General features: G+C 41.7%; 1 protein-coding gene across 3 annotated transcripts in view; it reads right to left on the reverse strand.

Moving 5' to 3' along the window:
- CPEB3 (cytoplasmic polyadenylation element binding protein 3) overlaps positions 1–17,822 on the reverse strand; it is a 249,136-nt gene that overhangs the window by 196,477 nt on the left and 34,837 nt on the right. For 2 of the 3 annotated variants that reach the window (XM_025398016.1, XM_025398015.1), the window contains exon 2: positions 3,102–4,129. In XM_025398016.1, the coding sequence (XP_025253801.1) occupies positions 3,102–4,118 (1,017 nt within the window). In that variant the 5' untranslated portion in view covers positions 4,119–4,129. Of the gene's footprint in view, positions 1–3,101; positions 4,130–17,822 lie in introns of those variants that run through there. The other variant, XM_025398017.1, reaches the window with a different exon arrangement.

Genomic DNA, 17,822 nt, shown 5'->3' on the forward strand with positions numbered 1-17,822 from the left:
CTTGAGTTCAGTCACTCTACCTCTCACGATCTCAGTTTCCCTATTTATAGAAATGAAGTGACTTTTAGATAAAAGTAATCCCTAAGAAAGCAGCCACCAAAACCCAGGGAAACAAATCAACTTTATTAGAATAAAAAAGTATTATAGTTTGTAAAACAACATTCAAATACAGTGATTGCTAGGCCAGGCATGGTGGCTCATGCCTGTAATCCCAGCACTTTGGGACGCCAAGGCAGGTGGATCACCTAAGGTCAGGAGTTCAAGACCAGCTTGGCCAACATGGTGAAACCCGTCTCTACTAAAAATATAAAAAATTAGCCGGGCGTGGTGGTGGACGCCTTTAATCCCAGCTACTTGGGAGGCTGTGGCAGGAGAATTGCTTGAACCGGGGAGGCGGAGGTTGCAGTGAGCCAAGATCATGCCACTGCACTCCAGCCTGGGCAACAAAAGTGAAACTTTGTCTCAAAAAAAAAAAAAACAGTGATAGTGATTGCTTTTACAATATAAACCATGTAAGTAAAGCTACTCAAAATCTATTGTGTTGGTAGAAACTCGCAAAAAAGAAGCAGTGCAGGGTAGAATGGGTTTCTTTAAAAATTTTAACATACATTAGAGTAGATCACTGTAGAAAGACTCTTTTATTAATAGCTCAAAAAGTCTGTTAAATAAAAAATAAAGTTGGTATTCTATAAACTCTGATTTAAATAAAATCACATTTGCCAGAGTAAATATTTTGAAAAAGTCATCAGAACCACTTATTTTCTGCCTTATTTAGAAAAACTATTTCAACAATGCACATACACAAAATTCTGCACACAAGACTCAGGTGTTCTTTGTTTCTAAGACAAACTTGGTACAGTTATCAACAGAAACCAAGTCTAACATTCCAGCCAAAGCACAACCAGCTTCCTCCTCTGATCCTAAAATTGCTTCAACACCCTAAGCTCCGTTTTATGAAAAAGAAATGAGACATAATGTATATGTAATTCTTCCTGAGGCCAAATAAATAATGCTCAATTTTCAATAAAATCTGTCCTCCTACAAATTTTTTGGCCATTTTTGCCTATCTAATAGCATCACCAGGGATGGAAAGATAAGACTAAACTCAATCCAGTCCATTTGGCTCTTACTAGCATCATTGGTGAATGGTTTGCTGAGTAACAAATGGCAATCCCTATACTACTCATCAATATCAGGTTTGAGGAAACTATGTAGATTTAATCTCTCGCTAATCCCCATGCCAGGAGATAATTCACCAACAGCTAGTTGTATTCAGAGTCAACTCCTAGAAAAAGATAACAAGATCTGTCTACATCATCAGCTCCCGAAACTCCCTGTAAGATTTTAGGTTATCCTCCAGGACTGAACTCAGGTAGGGAGCATGAGAATAAAGAGAGGGAATGTTAGAAAAAGAAGGCCTCTCCTACCAAATGCAGCCTCCCTGCCCTACCCCCTCCAAAAATAAGCACATAAATTCCAGAAAGCAAATTCCTCCTTTTGTCTATGAAACAAATCCCATCTTGCAAAATATCTTCATTTTATTAAAATAAACAAACTTTAGAATGGGAATACAACTTAATATTAAAATCTTCCATTCCTGAAGGATCGTTGTGAAAATCCCTTGTGAAGATCCTCTCTCGTTAAAAACTCTCATATACACAATTTAGAGGTTTCAGGGACTCCCTTGAACTGTCAAAGTTAAAAATTACTATTCTAACCTAGAGAGTCATGTTCTTCTCAATAACCTCATCTCTTCCTTCATGAATGGGAGCCACTCCAAACATCTGCAATGTAAAGAGATGAAGGCTGCAACTGCACCTGACACTATACCTCTGTCAAACTGTCAGTTCTACCAAGCACTCCTCAAAGGATTTCTGCTTCATTTCCTTGACCATCCAAATTGGGTCTTGATGGAGGCCTTCCCCTCTCCCCTTTTTATTTAACTGAGCCTAGAAGCTTAAAACCAAATCAACTTATACCTGAAGGATAAGCGTTTGCCTGGGAGCAAAAGCCGCCCGTGAACATACACCCGAACTACACCTTTCCAACCCAAGATGCCCAGGACGCTGCCAACTGCGATGGCTGTGGACTAGATCAGACAGCAAGAACAGAAACAAGGACACTCTTCATTTCAACCTTTTTGTCTGGGGCACTTCCTGAGTTTTTCATTGGCATTTAACACCAAGACACAAGACTCATTTTTCATTAAAGTTGCAAGACTTTCACTTTGCCCAGTTTCAAATGATGTAATTGATCTGTATTGTCTTCTTAACCCAACTGGTGAAGGACACTGCAGCTTTAAATATTTCAGTGCTAGCTAGCAAATAGAATCCATTGCAATATGGCTCTGAAGGTCACGTCCTATTGTCTCTTACCTCTTGCAAAAAAAAAAAAAAAATCCTTCTTCTAGGTAACATGGAAAGGGTTGCCCTTAGAATTTCCACTCTTCCACCTTCTTGCCTTACACAGTTGTGAGTGTTGATTGGAATCTCACACTCATAATTTTCCCAGCAGGGGCAATATGCTGATTGTTATTAATGATTCTAGCACCTTAGCGAAACATAAACACATGTGTTCACATTAGTTCAATTGAGCATATGCAACCATCTGAAATAGCACCACTCAAGGGTTGTTAACCTCTTTAAGAGTAAAGCCAGGGTGGTTTGGGTGTGGACAGCTTGCAGGCGGCACCCTGAGCCCAGGATTGCATAACCTGAAATGTGTAGCTACTCAAAATGATAGGAATCTCAGCCTACTCATCCTGGGACTATGCCGGCACCCTGCCACACACTTGCAGCTTTACTTGTCAAAGGAAGTCAAAATAAGAGGTACAAACACCATGAAGGAAAAAATAAACTAAAAGAAAACGGCTTCTTCTACCCTGAAGGGACGAATACGATTCCTCCAGCAATCGCAACGTTCTCCCAACCTCATCTTCCGAGAATGGAACAGCCCTAAAGAACTGGAGGCTTCGGAAGGAGAAAGAGGAGCTGGACATTGCTGCTCTTTTTAAATAAAAGCGGGTAGATGATTAAAAGTCAGAGAAGGGGCAAAAGAAGCGGGGCAGGGGGAAGGAGTGTGCAGGTGCATCAGAGCATTACCTGAAATGGCAACAGATTGTTACCATTATCGGTCCGGAAAGCGTTATCCTCCATCCAGGACTTAGAAGTGAGCGGGGCCGCGCGAGGGAACTTGGGCGGCGCGATCACGTTGCTGGAGAAGGGTTTTTTGAGTGGCGAGATGGGGTTGAGCGGGGAAGGCACCCCGACACCCACACCCACGCCCACACCGACCGCCCGGCGAGGGTCCCGGCCCGCCTGCAGGCCGCCCCAGGGGTTGGACGGTGCGCTCCAGGCTGCATTCACGCTTTGGTGCGTGTTCCAGCTGGACGAGGCCGACGAGGCGGCGGCTGCGGCAGCAGCGGCTGCAACCGCCGAAGACGAGGACGGCTTGCTGGTCATGATGGGCTGGTGGCCGTACGCCGCGGCGGCGCTCCTCTGCGCGTAGGGCGCCTGGCTGGGGCTGGCGGGCGAGCGGCGCTGCTGCGGGGGCTGCGCCTGCGGGGGCTGTGCCGGCTGTGCCGGCTGCGGCGCGGGCGCAGGCGGCGGCGGCTGCTGGTGGTGCTGGGTCTGCGCCAGGCCGATCTGCGGGGAGAAAGTGCCTCCGAAGACTGGGTTGACATGGTGCGGGAAGTTCTGGAAGAGCATGGTCCCGTTGACTGGGGTGATCCCCTGGAAGAAGCTGTCCTCTACCGCGTTCGTGGTGCCCGTGGACCAGGTGCTGCCGAAGGACGGCGACAGCGACGCGCCCGGCGCCGCGGGCTCCTGAGGCGGCGGCGGCTGCTGAGGGGGCTGATGGAAACTCAAGCCTGGCAGGAGCGGTGATTCCATCTGCATCTTGTCCGAGCCGTTGGGGGCCGGCGGGGCAGCGGCTGGGCTGAGGGCCTGCACTGCGCTGTTTTCCTCCGGCTTGGGGGTCTCTGAGGAGTGGGGCGTGGACGGGGTTTCGGATACGCTGGACTCAGGTTGGGGCTGCTGCTGCTGCTGCTGCTGCTGCCGCTGCTGCTGCTGGGGCTGGGGCTGGGTTTTGCTTTTGTCCATCAGTAAATCATCCTGCATGGTTTGCGCAGCTGAAACGGGAAAAAAGAGAGACGCGTTATTGTCAATGTGATCATGAATGTCCCTCGCTGAAGCGGGCGGGTGTTTCACTTGCGAAAATCCATCGCCACCGCTACTAGCCAATTGCAATGCAAATCCATAATCTCCCATTTAGAAGAACAGGTCGGGCTGTTGGGTGGGGGGTAGGGAAGGTGTCGAGCAAGGTCTCTAAAGATACTGTGAGAGCGTCTTCACCCTTTGAGAAGTCTTGGTTCCTTTTCTGTACTAGTGAGAGATGTGCTTATAAGACAGAAAGACAGCAATTTCGCCACGTCTCTTTTCCCTTCACCGGAACTCAGAGCGTTCGCCCTGCAATGAGAAACTGATTCTGGTTCCTGTTTTTTCCCAAGCACCACCCTCCCCCAGTTATTTGCATACGTCAATAAATACTGCTGCGTCCTTCAGCAAGGTTAAAAAGACACCGCACACACGACCCTTTCTTCTCCCTTCCCCAGCTCGAACACTTTTTAAAAAAACAAACAAAACAAACAATAAAACAGTTTCAGCCCTCTTTATTAGCAAACTGCCTTCTTGCGTTGGTAATTGTTTCATTTAGCTGCAGCGAACCACGAGGGAGGAAATCCTTGGCGTTTGTTAGAAGGACTCAGCTGCACAATCATTCTCTGGCCTCCCAGTAGCTGCAGCTACTCCATTTTGTTAGGAGACAGTTTGAAAAAAAACGTTTTTAAAGAAGTAAAAACCTACTGAAACGTTTGGAAGTGCTTGCTTCTTGTTACTCTAAGGATTATGGTTTTTCTGCTTATTCCCCAATTTTCTTGTCTCCAATTCTGCTGCACAAGAGATTTCTTGGCATCTGAGTGCTTCAGGTCTCAACAGGAGCCTGAGAATTTCTCTGCAGAGTGGAGAAATGCTTCTGGTTGGATTTAAGGTCAGAGAGAGAGAGTGCGCGCGAGCGAGCGAGCGCCTGTGAGATAGGGTGGGGGTGGGGCTTTAAAAAAAACCCTGAGATTTAAGTAGACAGTCAAGATAATTCTGGGGTTGCCAGATTTTCAGTTTTGAATCCTCCTGCTGCTGTTGGTCACAAGACTTTGGCAAATTTAGAATCCATTCTCTTATCACTAGTATTAGCAGCGAAACACTATGGTTTGAAGACCCTGAATTACCATATGCTAGCAAAAGTGTTAAAAATAGAGGAGTACAAAGTCCCAAATTTTCATACATTGTAATTATAGTGCATTGCCATCACTGCTTCATTTAGCCATATAAGGAGTGTATGGTATTTTCCATCTCACATAGAAGGGCTATATTCACCTCTACCATATAGCCTGTTTTCTTATTCAAGGATGAAAATTAATCACTCAAAACCCAGAGATGGCCATACATGTAGTTAGCTTGTCCTTAGAACATGTTAATTGCTTTAAATATATAAATATTACACTTCTGAGACCCTAAAAACAAATATTTTGAATGTTAGGGGCATATGACCAAACATATAATTATTTTTAGATGATGATTCAGTACAATTGCAACTAAGTTATTAATAAATTTAATGCAGTTACTTAATTAACCCAGATACTTGGAGAGGAATCTTTCTCAGGACACTTGTGAAAAGGCATTCAGATACACACAGAAGCTCTGGCTTTAGACATCCTCATGATAATAACTATTGTTAAAATCAATGTATCAGAAAATGAAATTATTAACTATTATGCAAAATATATCAGACAAGAAATGGGATTAAAAGTAGTTCGATTATTTTATTAAAAACTATCATTAAAATGGTTCATTAATATCTTTTATTTCAAACTTTCATACACAAAATAGTGGTGGGCTAAAGGAAATGCTTCGCAGCCACCTTGCTCTCCCTTCTATTCCTCATTCCCCTGCCTTTCCTCCCTTCAACCCCCCCAGGGAAAAAACCCAACTCAATATAATATACAACACAGATTGCCGGCTACTACCAATAAAATCTGTTTAAGATTGCTTTCGTGTTCCTCAGTTCCCTTGGTCTAAAACAATGGCTTTGATCGGTATTGCAAAATACAATACAAAGAGGCAAATGAAGCTTTGATTTAGAAAGACAAAGTTCTATTGCTGCCAAAGAAGATGGTCATAGAAACAGACATTTTCATACTTGGTTTAAACAGTGCTGCAGTAAACCATTATAATCTGAGATTTGAGTCACTTTCAGTGAGCTAGAATTGTCTTTATAATAGCCATATCATCATGGCTGAAATAGGCATTTGATTATAATTTTAATATCACTCTGCTTTTCCGGCTGCTTTTATCAATGCTTGTTGTTAATGCCTTCAGTTTAAACTACATGCTCTTCATGGAAAAATTAATGCTATACCTCAGCAAAAAGTAAGCTGGACTCAGAACATTTTATAATAGCTGTAATCAATGTTAATATATTCATTGAATTTTAAAAATTTTATACCAGGAACACCCATTTCTCTTCTCAATACTCCTTAAAAATATAAATTTCGCTTTCTGCATAAATTCACTCTGTCAAGGTCAAGACACACCTTTAATAAATAAGACCTTTTCAAACAAAAGGTAAGCAATAGATTAAGATAAAATTTACAAAGGTAGTATGCAATGTCTCTCAGCAACTGCCTGTATAGTTTGTTTTGTGTTCTTGGGGTTGTTTTTTGTTTTTTCGGGTTTTTGTTTTGTTTTTGTTTTTGCTTATTTACAGCAAAGTGAGAAATAGATACCTCCTTCCCCTCCCCCACCACACACAATAGATATTCTTTTACATGCAATAACCCAATTTCAAGTAACAAAATCTTAGTAGCAGTTACCTTTGAGTGTCCAGTTTTTAAGAATCGATAAAATTTAAAAGTATACAGTATTTATTTTCTTCTTTCAGGTTGATTATGTGACCGCTCTGGCAAAAGCACTTTGACAACTGTAAGATGAGAGGGCATGCGCACACAGGGAACTGTGGGGGCTGAAGTCCTTCACAAGGTACTCGGTCTGACTTCAGCACGTTCAGCCGGGAAAGGAGGAAGTCTCACAAATACAGATTCTGAGGGGAAAAGGTTGTGTCCTGATTACATTATATCCTCCTAACCAATCTAAATTACGAGTTGTTGAAATAAAAGGGAGAAAAATAAATTGGTTTGTCAACTTGCCATAGGAAGCCAGGATAAAGGGAAACTGAATTGCAGTACTCAGAATAAATAAACCAAGCAGAGCTACCTTAAATGGTTAGAATGGTAATGACTGGGTAGCCAGCAATAGGAATCCTACTAGAAAGAGACTGGGGTGGAGAGGAATAGGCAAGGGAGGGGGAACTACTGGAGAATGTTAGATACTTAAAATCTGACCATACTTAAACACTTAAATAATTTTTAAAAAAAAATTTCAGCAGAGATGGCATAAAATAATCACTTTTAGTATAGAATAAAAAACACCTTAATATTAAATGTGATATCAACCTTGGAGGTCAGGTAAAAATAGATTTTAGTCATAAATTTTTGACATCCACCAGATGTCTTTGTATTTTAGTTTTCAATGCAGGAATAAATCACTTACTTTAAGACTGTACCTGATAAGCTCTGAATCAACTCACCTCCTTATTTTTGTCAAAATAAAAGTTTACCTTGCATTATTCATACAAATGATTACTCGAATAAACTTCAACTCTTATACTACAATAATATTTGGTGAAATATTTTTAAATAATTGTATATGCTGCCGGGCAGGGTGGCTCATGCCTGTAATCCCAGCGCTTTGGGAGGCCAAGGAGGGTGGATCACCTGAGGTCAGGAGTTCAAGACCAGCCTGGCCAACATGGTGAAACCCCGTCTCTACTAAAAATAAAAAAATTAGCTGAGCATGTTGCCGGGAGGCTGTAATCCCAGCTACTCGGGAGGCTGAGGCAGGAGAATCGCTTGAACCTGGGAGGTAGAGGTTGCAGTGAGCTGAGATCGGGCCACTGCACTCTAGCCTGGGTGACAGAGTAAGACCCTGTTTCAAAAAATAATAATAACAATTGTATATGTTTAGTGTCATACTGCATAAGACAATTATTTCTTTCTTCAAGACAAACAGTAGATACAGTTTTCTGTTTCTGTTGTTTTTTTGAGACAGAGTCTCGCTCTGTCACCCAGGCTGGAGTATAGTGATACGATCTCTGCTCACTGCAACCTCTGCCTCCTGGGTTCAAGTGATTCTCCTGCCTCAGCCTCCCAAGCAGCTAAGACTACAGGTGCGTGCCACCACGGTCGGCTAATTTTTTGTATTTTTAGTAGAAACAGGTTTTCACCGTGTTAGCCAGGATGGTCTAGATCTCTTGACCTCATGATCCACCCACCTCTGCCTCCCAAAGTACTAGAATTACAAGCATGAGCCACTGCGCCTGGCCCAGTTTCTATTAAAAACTTTTTTTTTTGGTATGGTTTTTCCTATTTTAACCTCATGATTCCAAGGCTGGAATCTCACAACATATTAAAATCAACTGCTATTATCTATAGCTTCTGAGAGCAATAGTTCAAGAACCGGTTTGTTCATGTAGGCAGAAGATATTTCTTGTGGGATTTGGTTCAGTGCCACTCACCCAAGCGGTTAGGAATAAATGTCAGTTGATGACTGTGCTGATTGAACTTGTAACTGAAATGTCATCATTTAAAATTGTCTTAATTTTCTATTTCCCTTCTTCACCAACCAGAACTGAAGTATTACCAGAAACCACTGATTTGAAGCATATTGTAATCTTTGTTTCTAGTTATTTATTTAAAAACAAACAAACAAAAAAGAAACCTAAGAAAAGAGCCTTTCTTTTTTTTTTTTTTTTTTTTTTTGAGACTGAGTCTCCCTCTGTCACTCAGGCTGGAGTGCAGTAGTGTGATCTCGGCTCACTGCAACCTCTGCCTCCCAGGTTCAAGTGATTCTCCTGCCTCAGCCTCTTGAGTAGCTGGGATTACAGGCACGTGCCACCATGCCCAGCTAATTTTTGTATTTTTAGTAGAGACCGGGTTTCACAACAGTGGTCAGGCTAGTCTCAAACTCCTGACCTCGTGATCTGCCCACCTCGGCCTCCCAAAGTGATGGGATTACAGACATGAGCCACCGTGCCTGGCCAATAATCTATTTTTTGACCCCCTAAGATTCTAGCCTAAGTCTGCAAGAAAAGAATCACTTTGAATGAATCCACCAAAAGATCTATGTAAAACAACTAAATGTTTACTTATTCCTACTGTGATGTGACCTTAGCTTACATTTCCCATTTTTTTCTCTTCCTCTAGCCTCCTAAAGAAAGCTCCACTTTTGCCAAGGTGCTGTGGTCACTATTTGGATTCCAAAATTTGCAAGGATCAACTCACAGTTAATTTTATTCCTGAAGACTTTGCTAACCTACCGAACTTTTGCCACATTTTCAAGTACTCTAACTAAAATAAAATAGCCGGGCGCAGTGGCTCATGCCTGTAATCCCAGTATTTTGGGAGGCCGAGGCGGGTGAATCACCTGAGTTCAGGAGTTTGAGACCAGCCTGACCAACACGGTGAAACCCCGTCTCTACTAAAACTATAAAAAATTAGCTGGATGTGGTGGCAGGCTCCTGTAATCCCATCTACTCAGGAGGCTGAGGCAGGAGAATCACTAGAACCCGGGAAGTGGAGGTTGCAGTAAGCCGAGACCGCACCATTGTACTCCAGCCTGGGAGACAGGGCGAGACTGCGTCTCAAAAATAAATAAAATAAAATAAAATAAAATAAAAGTAAATACCCTTCATAACATCCTTATAGCTTTAAGAAATGGATTTTCAAGTACTCTAAAATAAAATAATCCTTCATAACATCCTTACAGCTTAAAGAAATAGATTTTTAAAATTATTTGAAATTAGGATGTCAACTTTTTTTTTTTTTGACACAGAGTCTCACTCTGTCGCTCAGGCTGAAGTGCAGTGGCACGATCTCGGGCTCACTGCAACCCCTGCCTCCCGGGTCCAAGCGATTCTCCTGCCTCAGCCTCCCAAGTAGCTGGGGTTTCAGATACCCGCCACCACACCCGGCTAATTTTTTGTAATTTTAGTAGAGATGGGGTTTCACCGTGTTAGTCAGGAGTATCTTGATCTCCTGACTTCATGATCCACCTGCTTCGGCCTCCCAAAGTGCTGGGATTACAGGCATGAGCCACCACACCCGGCCTAGGATGTCAACTTTTAATCAGTAACGTAGACATTTTTAAGTTATTACTTTCAAAGTTATGACTTGAAATGGTTTCTCTGGGCATTTATTAATCCACCTGACTCTAAGTGCAGGTCTATTAATATGCACAACAGACAAAAATAAACTTTGGCTCTAACCCTTGTTAAACCATAATTAACACTGCCCATACTAAATGGGATTGCATTGTATTGAAAAATAAACTAATCTCTGCTCTTTTTTTTTTTCCTTCCCTAAAATGAGCCTCAAATCTAAAAAGAAAATGACTCGAACATAAACACCAAGGTATAAATATATACCAAGAAAAGAAAAAATTATCAGAGAACCCTCAACAAGAACAAAGCCCTTCTCTACTGAAATGTTGTTTTTTCACTTAACCATAAAAAAAGTATCTTCTTTTTTATTTTTGTAACAGAGTCTTGTCTGTCGCCCGAGGTGGCACGACCTCAGCTAACTGCAACCTCCACCTCCCAGGTTCAAGCAATTCTCCTGCCTCAGCGTCTTGAGTAGTTGGGACCACAGGTGCACACCACCAAGCCCGACTAATTATTTTATTTTCTTTTATCTTTTTATTTGTTTTGAGATGGAGTTTTGCTCTTGTTGCCCAGGCTGGAGTGCAGTGGCGCGATCTCAGCTCACCACAACCTTTGCCTACCGGGTTCCAGCGATTCTCCTGCCTCAGCCTCCCGAGTAGCTGGGATTACAGGCATGTGCCACCACACCTGGCTAATTTTGTATTTTTAATAGAGATGGGGTTTCTCCATGTTGGTCAGGCTGGTGTTGAGCTCCCAACTTCAGGTGATTCGCCCACCTTGGCCTCCCAAAGTGCTGGGATTACAGGTTAATTTTTATATTTTAAGTAGTGACAGGATTTCACCTTGTTTGCCAGCCCAGTCTCGAACTCTTGACCTCAAGAGATCCGCCTGCCTCGGCTTCCCAAAGGCTGGGATTACAGGTGTGAGCCACCGCACCTAGCCAAAAAAGAGGCACTTTCTGAAATTTTATCTTCAGAGCACAGAACTTCACCATAAATCACCGCCCCCACCTCCTCCTTTTTTTTTTTGCTTTGAAACAGAGTCTCGCTCTGTCACCTAGGCTGGAGTGCAGTGGCGTGATCTTGGCTCACTGCAACCTCTGCCTCACAGCATAAACCCCTTTTGAGTAGCCATTAAGGGCTATAAAAATACTTCACAGAGTTAACTCACGGAGATATATAGTTATTCCTCGGTATCTTGCTGGCTTAGTTCCAAACCCCCTACCCCACCAAATGTCAAAATCCACAGATGCTCAAGTAAGTCCCCTATGTAAAATGACATACCATTTGCATAAAACCTATGCACATCCCCCTATATACTTTAAATCATCTCTAGATTACTTATAATACCTAATACAATGTAAGTGTTATGTAAATAGTTGTTATACTATATTGTTTAGGGAATAATGACAAAAAAAGTTTGTACATGTTCTGTACAAATGCAAGCATTCACTTTTTTTCCAAATATTTTTGATCTGCGGTTGGTTGAATCAAAGAATATGTGGATATGGAACCCACGGATAAGAAAGGACAACTGTACACGGGTCAAATACATCATTTTGAGCCTCCTTCCTTCTTTTCCTTCCCTACTTACATCCCTAGCACAATGCTTATATGTCCTGGGTAGTCGGTAGGTGCACTATACATGCTTGCTGAATATATGGATAAATGGATAGATGAATAAAGCATAGTTTTTGTATTACTTAAAACAGCCAGGTTCCAGTAAGTATTAAATTTAGAAGAGCAATTAATTTTCCCTCAGCTGCAAGGATGGGAAGGGGAGTGGTATAAAATAGAAAACCACTTTGGCTTTTATGATGGTCAGTAGTATGTAGACTATTTTATTATCATCATGAAATAACAGACCCACACCCCGCCCTTCCACAGAAATTGTTTCTCCAAGATTACAATAGACACTGAGTTAAGTCCAATGGATGTTTGTCAGTCTATCTTGCTTGACCTTGCAACAATATTGACACAACTGACCACACTTTCTGGATATACAGTCATGCATAGCATTAACAATATTTCAGTCAAACCACATATACAATGGTGGTCCCAAAGATTATAATGAAGCTGAAACATTCTAATCACCTCCTCACTTTGTAGCTGTCAATGTCATAGTGCAAAAGCATCACTCATGTATTTGTTGGGATACTGGTGTAAACAAAGCCACTGTGCTGCCAGTTGTATAAAACTATAGCACATATGGCCGGGTGCGGTGGATCACGCCTGTAATTCCAGCACTGTGGGAGGCCAAGGCAGGCGGATGACAAGGTCAGGAGATCAAGACCATCCTGGCCAACATGGTGAAACCCCATCTCCACTAAACATACAAAAAAATTAGCTGGGCATGGTGGCAAGCGCCTGTAGTCTCAGCTACTCAGGAGGCGGAGGCCGGAGAATCTCTTGAACCCTGAAGGCGGAGGTTGCAGAGAGCCGAGATCATGCCACTGCACTCCAGTCTGGTGACAGAGTGATACTCCATCTCAAAATAAATAAATAAATAAATTATAGCACACACAATTACGTATAGTACAAAATACTCGATAATTATAATAAATTACTGTTATTGGTTCACGTATTACTTTTTACCATTATTTTACAGCGTACTCTTTAGTAGAAAGGTGGTGCATGCCTGTAATCCCAACTACTTGGGAGGCTGAGGCAGGAGAATCATTTGAATTTGGGAGGTGGAGGTTGCAGTGAGCTGAGATCATGTCATTGCACTCCAGCCTGGGCAACTCTCTCTCAAAAAAAAAAAATAAAATAAAGAGAGACTCTCTCTTAAAAATAAAGATAAAAAATAAAAAAGTAAAAAAAAAAAATTAGAAATTTTAAGAGTTGAAAAAAGTTTATAGAATAAGGGTATAAAAAATATTTTTGGGCCAGGTGCGGTGGCTCATGCCTGTATTCCCAGCACTTTGGGAGGCTGAGGAAGGCAGATTACTTGGGGTCAGGAGTTTCAGACCAGCCTTGGTCAACGTGGTGAAACCCTTTCTCTACTAAAAATGCAAAAAAAAATAGCTGGGCATGGTGGTGGGCACCTGTAGTCCCAGCTTCTTGGGAGGCTGAGGCAGGAGAATCACTTGAACTAGGGAGGCGGAGGTTGCAGTGAGCCCAGATCACACCACTGTACTCCAACCTGGACAACAGAGTGAGACTCCATCTCAAATAAATATATATTTTATATAGCTATACAACGTATTTTTATTTTAAGCTGTTATTACAAGAGTCAATGTTTTTAAAAAAAGTTTAAAAAGTTAAAAGATTGCAATAAGCTAAGGTCAGTTTTCTTGGAGGGGGGTCAATTTATTATTGAAGAAAAGTTCTTTATAGAAATTTAGTGTAGCCTAAGTGTACAAAGTTTATAAAGTCTACAGTAGTATACAGTAAAATCCTACACCTTCACATTCATTTACTGCTCACTCACTGACTCACACCACAACAACTTCCATTCCTGCAAGCTCAATTCATGGTAAGTGCCCTATACATGTGTACCTTTTATATATATATATATATATATAAAATACTGGGTTTTGTTTGTTTGTTGGTTTTGAGACAAGAGTCTCATTCTGTTGCCCAGGCTAGAGTGCAGTGGCGCAATCGCGGCTCACTGCAACCTCCGCCTCCCAGGTTCAAGCAATTCTTGTGCCTCAGCCTCCCAAGTAACTGGGACTACAGGCACCTGCCACCACACACAGCTAATTTTTTTTGTATTTTTAGTAGAGATGGGGTTTCGCTATATTGCCCAGGTTGGTCTTGAACTCCTGAGCTCAGACAATCTGCTCACCTCGGCCTCCCAAAATGCTAAGATTACAGGTATGAGCCACCATGCCCAGCCTATACTGTATTTTTACCGTACCCTTCTGAAGTTTAGATATACAAATACCTACCATTGTGTTACAACTGCCTACAGCATCCTGTAGGGTAACATGCTGTACAGGATTCTAGGCTAGAAGCAAAAGGCTGTACCATATAGCCCATGTGTGTAGTAGGCTATACCATCTAGGTTTGTGTAAGTACACTTTATGACAACTGACACAACAAAATCACCTAACAATGCATTTCTCAGAAAGTATCCCCTTTGTCAGTAAGCAACACATGACTGTACCTTCTTCCCTTTTCCTCCTTCCTTCATGCTGTCCTTTCTTGGTTTTCTAACATGTGAGATTGTACACTCTCTCTCTCTCTGTCTTCTTTGCTAACTGACTTTAAATACTGAGTTCCTCCGGACTTCATCCCAGGCCCTCTTCTCATCCTACATGAGTTGCTTTCCCAACTATAAAGAACCAAGCTTATCTTATTGACAGCTATATTTGCAACACCTATCACTGTGCCTACCACATAAGAAATAGGAATTCAGTAAATATTTGTTGAATTTAAATTAAATTTATATACAAAGGGCCAAAAATGCCAAGGTAATCTAGGTGGCAACAAACAAACCTAGAGGACTTACACTATCAGATATCAAGACCTGTAGGTGTGGTTATTAGAACTGGATAAGCAAATAAACAGGACAAAATTAAAAGTCTAGAAATAGGTGGATCTATGTATGAGCCCCAGAATTCCAAAAACAGTAACAGTAATGAAAAGATGATGCAGTAATGAAAAGATGGTCTTTTCAATAAAGGGTATTGGAGTCAACTGAATATCCATATGGCAAAAAAGAGGCCTTTACACTTACAACACCATATACAAAAATCAATTCCAGATGGATTGTAGGCCTAATTGTAAAATATAAACAAAAAGCCCTTAAAAGAAAACCTGAGAGAATCAACAATTTCTTAAACCGGTCACATCCTGGAATGGGACACCAATAGAAAGAAAAAAAGGCCGGGTGTGGTGGTGGGTGCCTGTAATCCCAGCTACTCAGGAGACTGAGGCATAGAATAGCTTGAACCCAGGAGGCAGAGGTTGCAGTGAGCCGAGATCACGCCACTGCACTCCAGCCTGGGCGACAGAGCGAGACTCCATCTCAAAAAGAAAAAAAAAAAAGAAGTCACAAAACCAGTAACCATAAGTAAGACAGTATTAGAATAAAAACTCACAGAATGGGAGAAAATATATGCTCTCTCTCTATATATATATTTTCAACAAAAGACTTGTAACCAGAATATATAAAGGACTCCTACAAATCAGTAAGAGTAAATATCCTCCCAAGAATAGGCAAAAGACTTCACCAAAAGATATTCAAATGACCAAAAAGCATATGAAAAGGTACCTCACTAATCAACAAAAACAAAAAAAGGCAGAATAAAACCAGAGTAGCTAAAACTGGAAAAGGCAGACAATACCAAGCATTAGGATGGGAGCAACCCCCTCTTTTTTTAAGCAACCCATTTTTCAAACAATGCTGGTGAAAGCATAATTTGGTATAACTATACAATCACAATGCAAAATCATTTAGCAGCATCTATTGAAGCTAAACATTCACAAACCTTATGACCCAGCAATTTAGCCTCTAGATACACACCCAATAGAAATGCAGACATGTTCATCAAAAGATATATTCGAAGCAGCATTATTCATAATAGCTAAATCTGAAAACAACCCATATATCCATCTATAATAAATGGATAAATAAATTTGTGAGGGACTCATATAATGAAATATGATAAGGCAAAGATAATGAATAGATGCCAACATTTTTTATTTTTATTTTTATTTTTTGTAGCTGGGACTACAGGTGCCTGCCACCATGCCTGGCTAATTTTTGTATGTTTTGGTAGAGATGAGGGTTTTGCCATATTACCCAGGCTCATCTCAAATTCCTGAGTTCAAGTGATCCTCCCACCTCGGCCTCCCAAAGTACTGTGATTACATGCGTGAGCCACTGTGCCTGGCCTGATTCCACCTGTATAAAACAGCACACATAAATTGCATGAATGCAATGCTGAGTGAAATGCCTGATGCAAAAAAATATACACATATATACTATATGATTCCACTTAAAGTTCCTTTTTTTTTTTTGAGACAGGGTCTCGCTCTGTTGCCTAGGCTGGAGTGCAGTGGTGTGATGACAGCTCACTGCAACCTCCAACTTAAAGTTATAATAAAACTAATTTACGGCATTAGAAGTCAAGATAGTAATCGCCTTTACAGGGAAATAATGACTGCTAGGGAACATAAAAGGAGACTTCAGTAATGCTGGTGACATACTTATTCTGTTTGTTGAACTGGGTGTTCACTTTGAAAATTCAGAAAACTAGGCTGGGTGCAGTAGCTCACGCCTGTAATCCCAGCACTTCGGGAGGCCGAGGCGGGCAGATCACAAGGTCAAGAGATTGAGACTATCCTGGCCAACATTGTGAAATGCCATCTCTACTAAAAATAGAAAAATTAGCCGGGCATGGTGGTGCACGCCTGTTGTCCCAGCTACTCGGGAGGCTGAGGCAGGAGAACTGCTTGAACCCAGGAGGTGGAGGTTGCAGTGAGCCGAGATCGTGCCACCACACTCCAGCCTGGCAACAGAGCAAGACTCTGTCTCAAAACAAAAAAAAAAAAAAAGAAAATTCAGAAAACTAAACACTTATTTTTTGTGTAATTTTCTGTACATGTTTACAGTACTTCCATAAAGTTTACAAAGACACAAATAGAAAAATTAGCCAGGCATGGTAGCATGTGACTATAGTCCCAGCTACTTCAGAGGCTGAGGTGGAATCACCACCTAACCCCAGGAAGTTTGAGGCTGCAGTGAGCTGTGATTGTGCCACTGCACTACAGCCTGGGTGACAGTGAGACTCTGCCTCAAAAAATTTTATTAAAGTTTACAAAACACATAATATATTTGTAAAGGTAAAGAGAAAAAAAGAGTACGATCTGGCCAAATAGGAGGGGGAGCCTTAAGTCTGTGTCATCTAAGCTAAAGAAATAAACTAGGGGTTCCCTATGTGCCAGGCCTGTACTAGAGGCACTAAACGTAAAGATTTGTGTTTGAAAAGACTCAAAATTCTGTGCCCAGGCATGGTAGCTTATGCCTGTAATCCCAGCACTTTGGGAGACTGAAGTAGGAGAATCACTTGAGCTCAACAGCCTAGGCAATATGGTGAGACCTCATCTCTACAAAAAATTTAAAAATTAGCTGAGCATGGTGATGTGCACCTGTGGTCCCAGGTACTCAGGAGGCTAAGGTGGGAGGAGGACTGCTTGAGCCCGGGAAGTTGAGGCTGCAGTGAGCCATTGATTGTGTCAATGCACCCCAGCCTGGGCAACAGAGTGAGACCCTGCCTTAAAAAAAAAAAAAAAAAAAAAAAGATGCAAAGTTCCTTGACTATAAAGAGCTCACAGCGTAAGAAAAGAAAAATTCAAATAACTTTGGTCAATTATTCGATATTCCCTAGGTAACCTAGAAAGCTTTTAAAATTGTTAAAAGCTAAGGCAATTCACATGCAGGAAATTGCAGGAAGTCCACATCTTCTGAGTAAGGATCTGTTAAGTAATTCTAGCCATGACTAAGTTTGACAACAGAACAAGAGAAAAGGGAGCAGAAAG

Source organism: Theropithecus gelada, chromosome 9 (assembly GCF_003255815.1).
Source record: "Theropithecus gelada isolate Dixy chromosome 9, Tgel_1.0, whole genome shotgun sequence".
Lineage (NCBI taxonomy): Eukaryota > Metazoa > Chordata > Mammalia > Primates > Cercopithecidae > Theropithecus > Theropithecus gelada.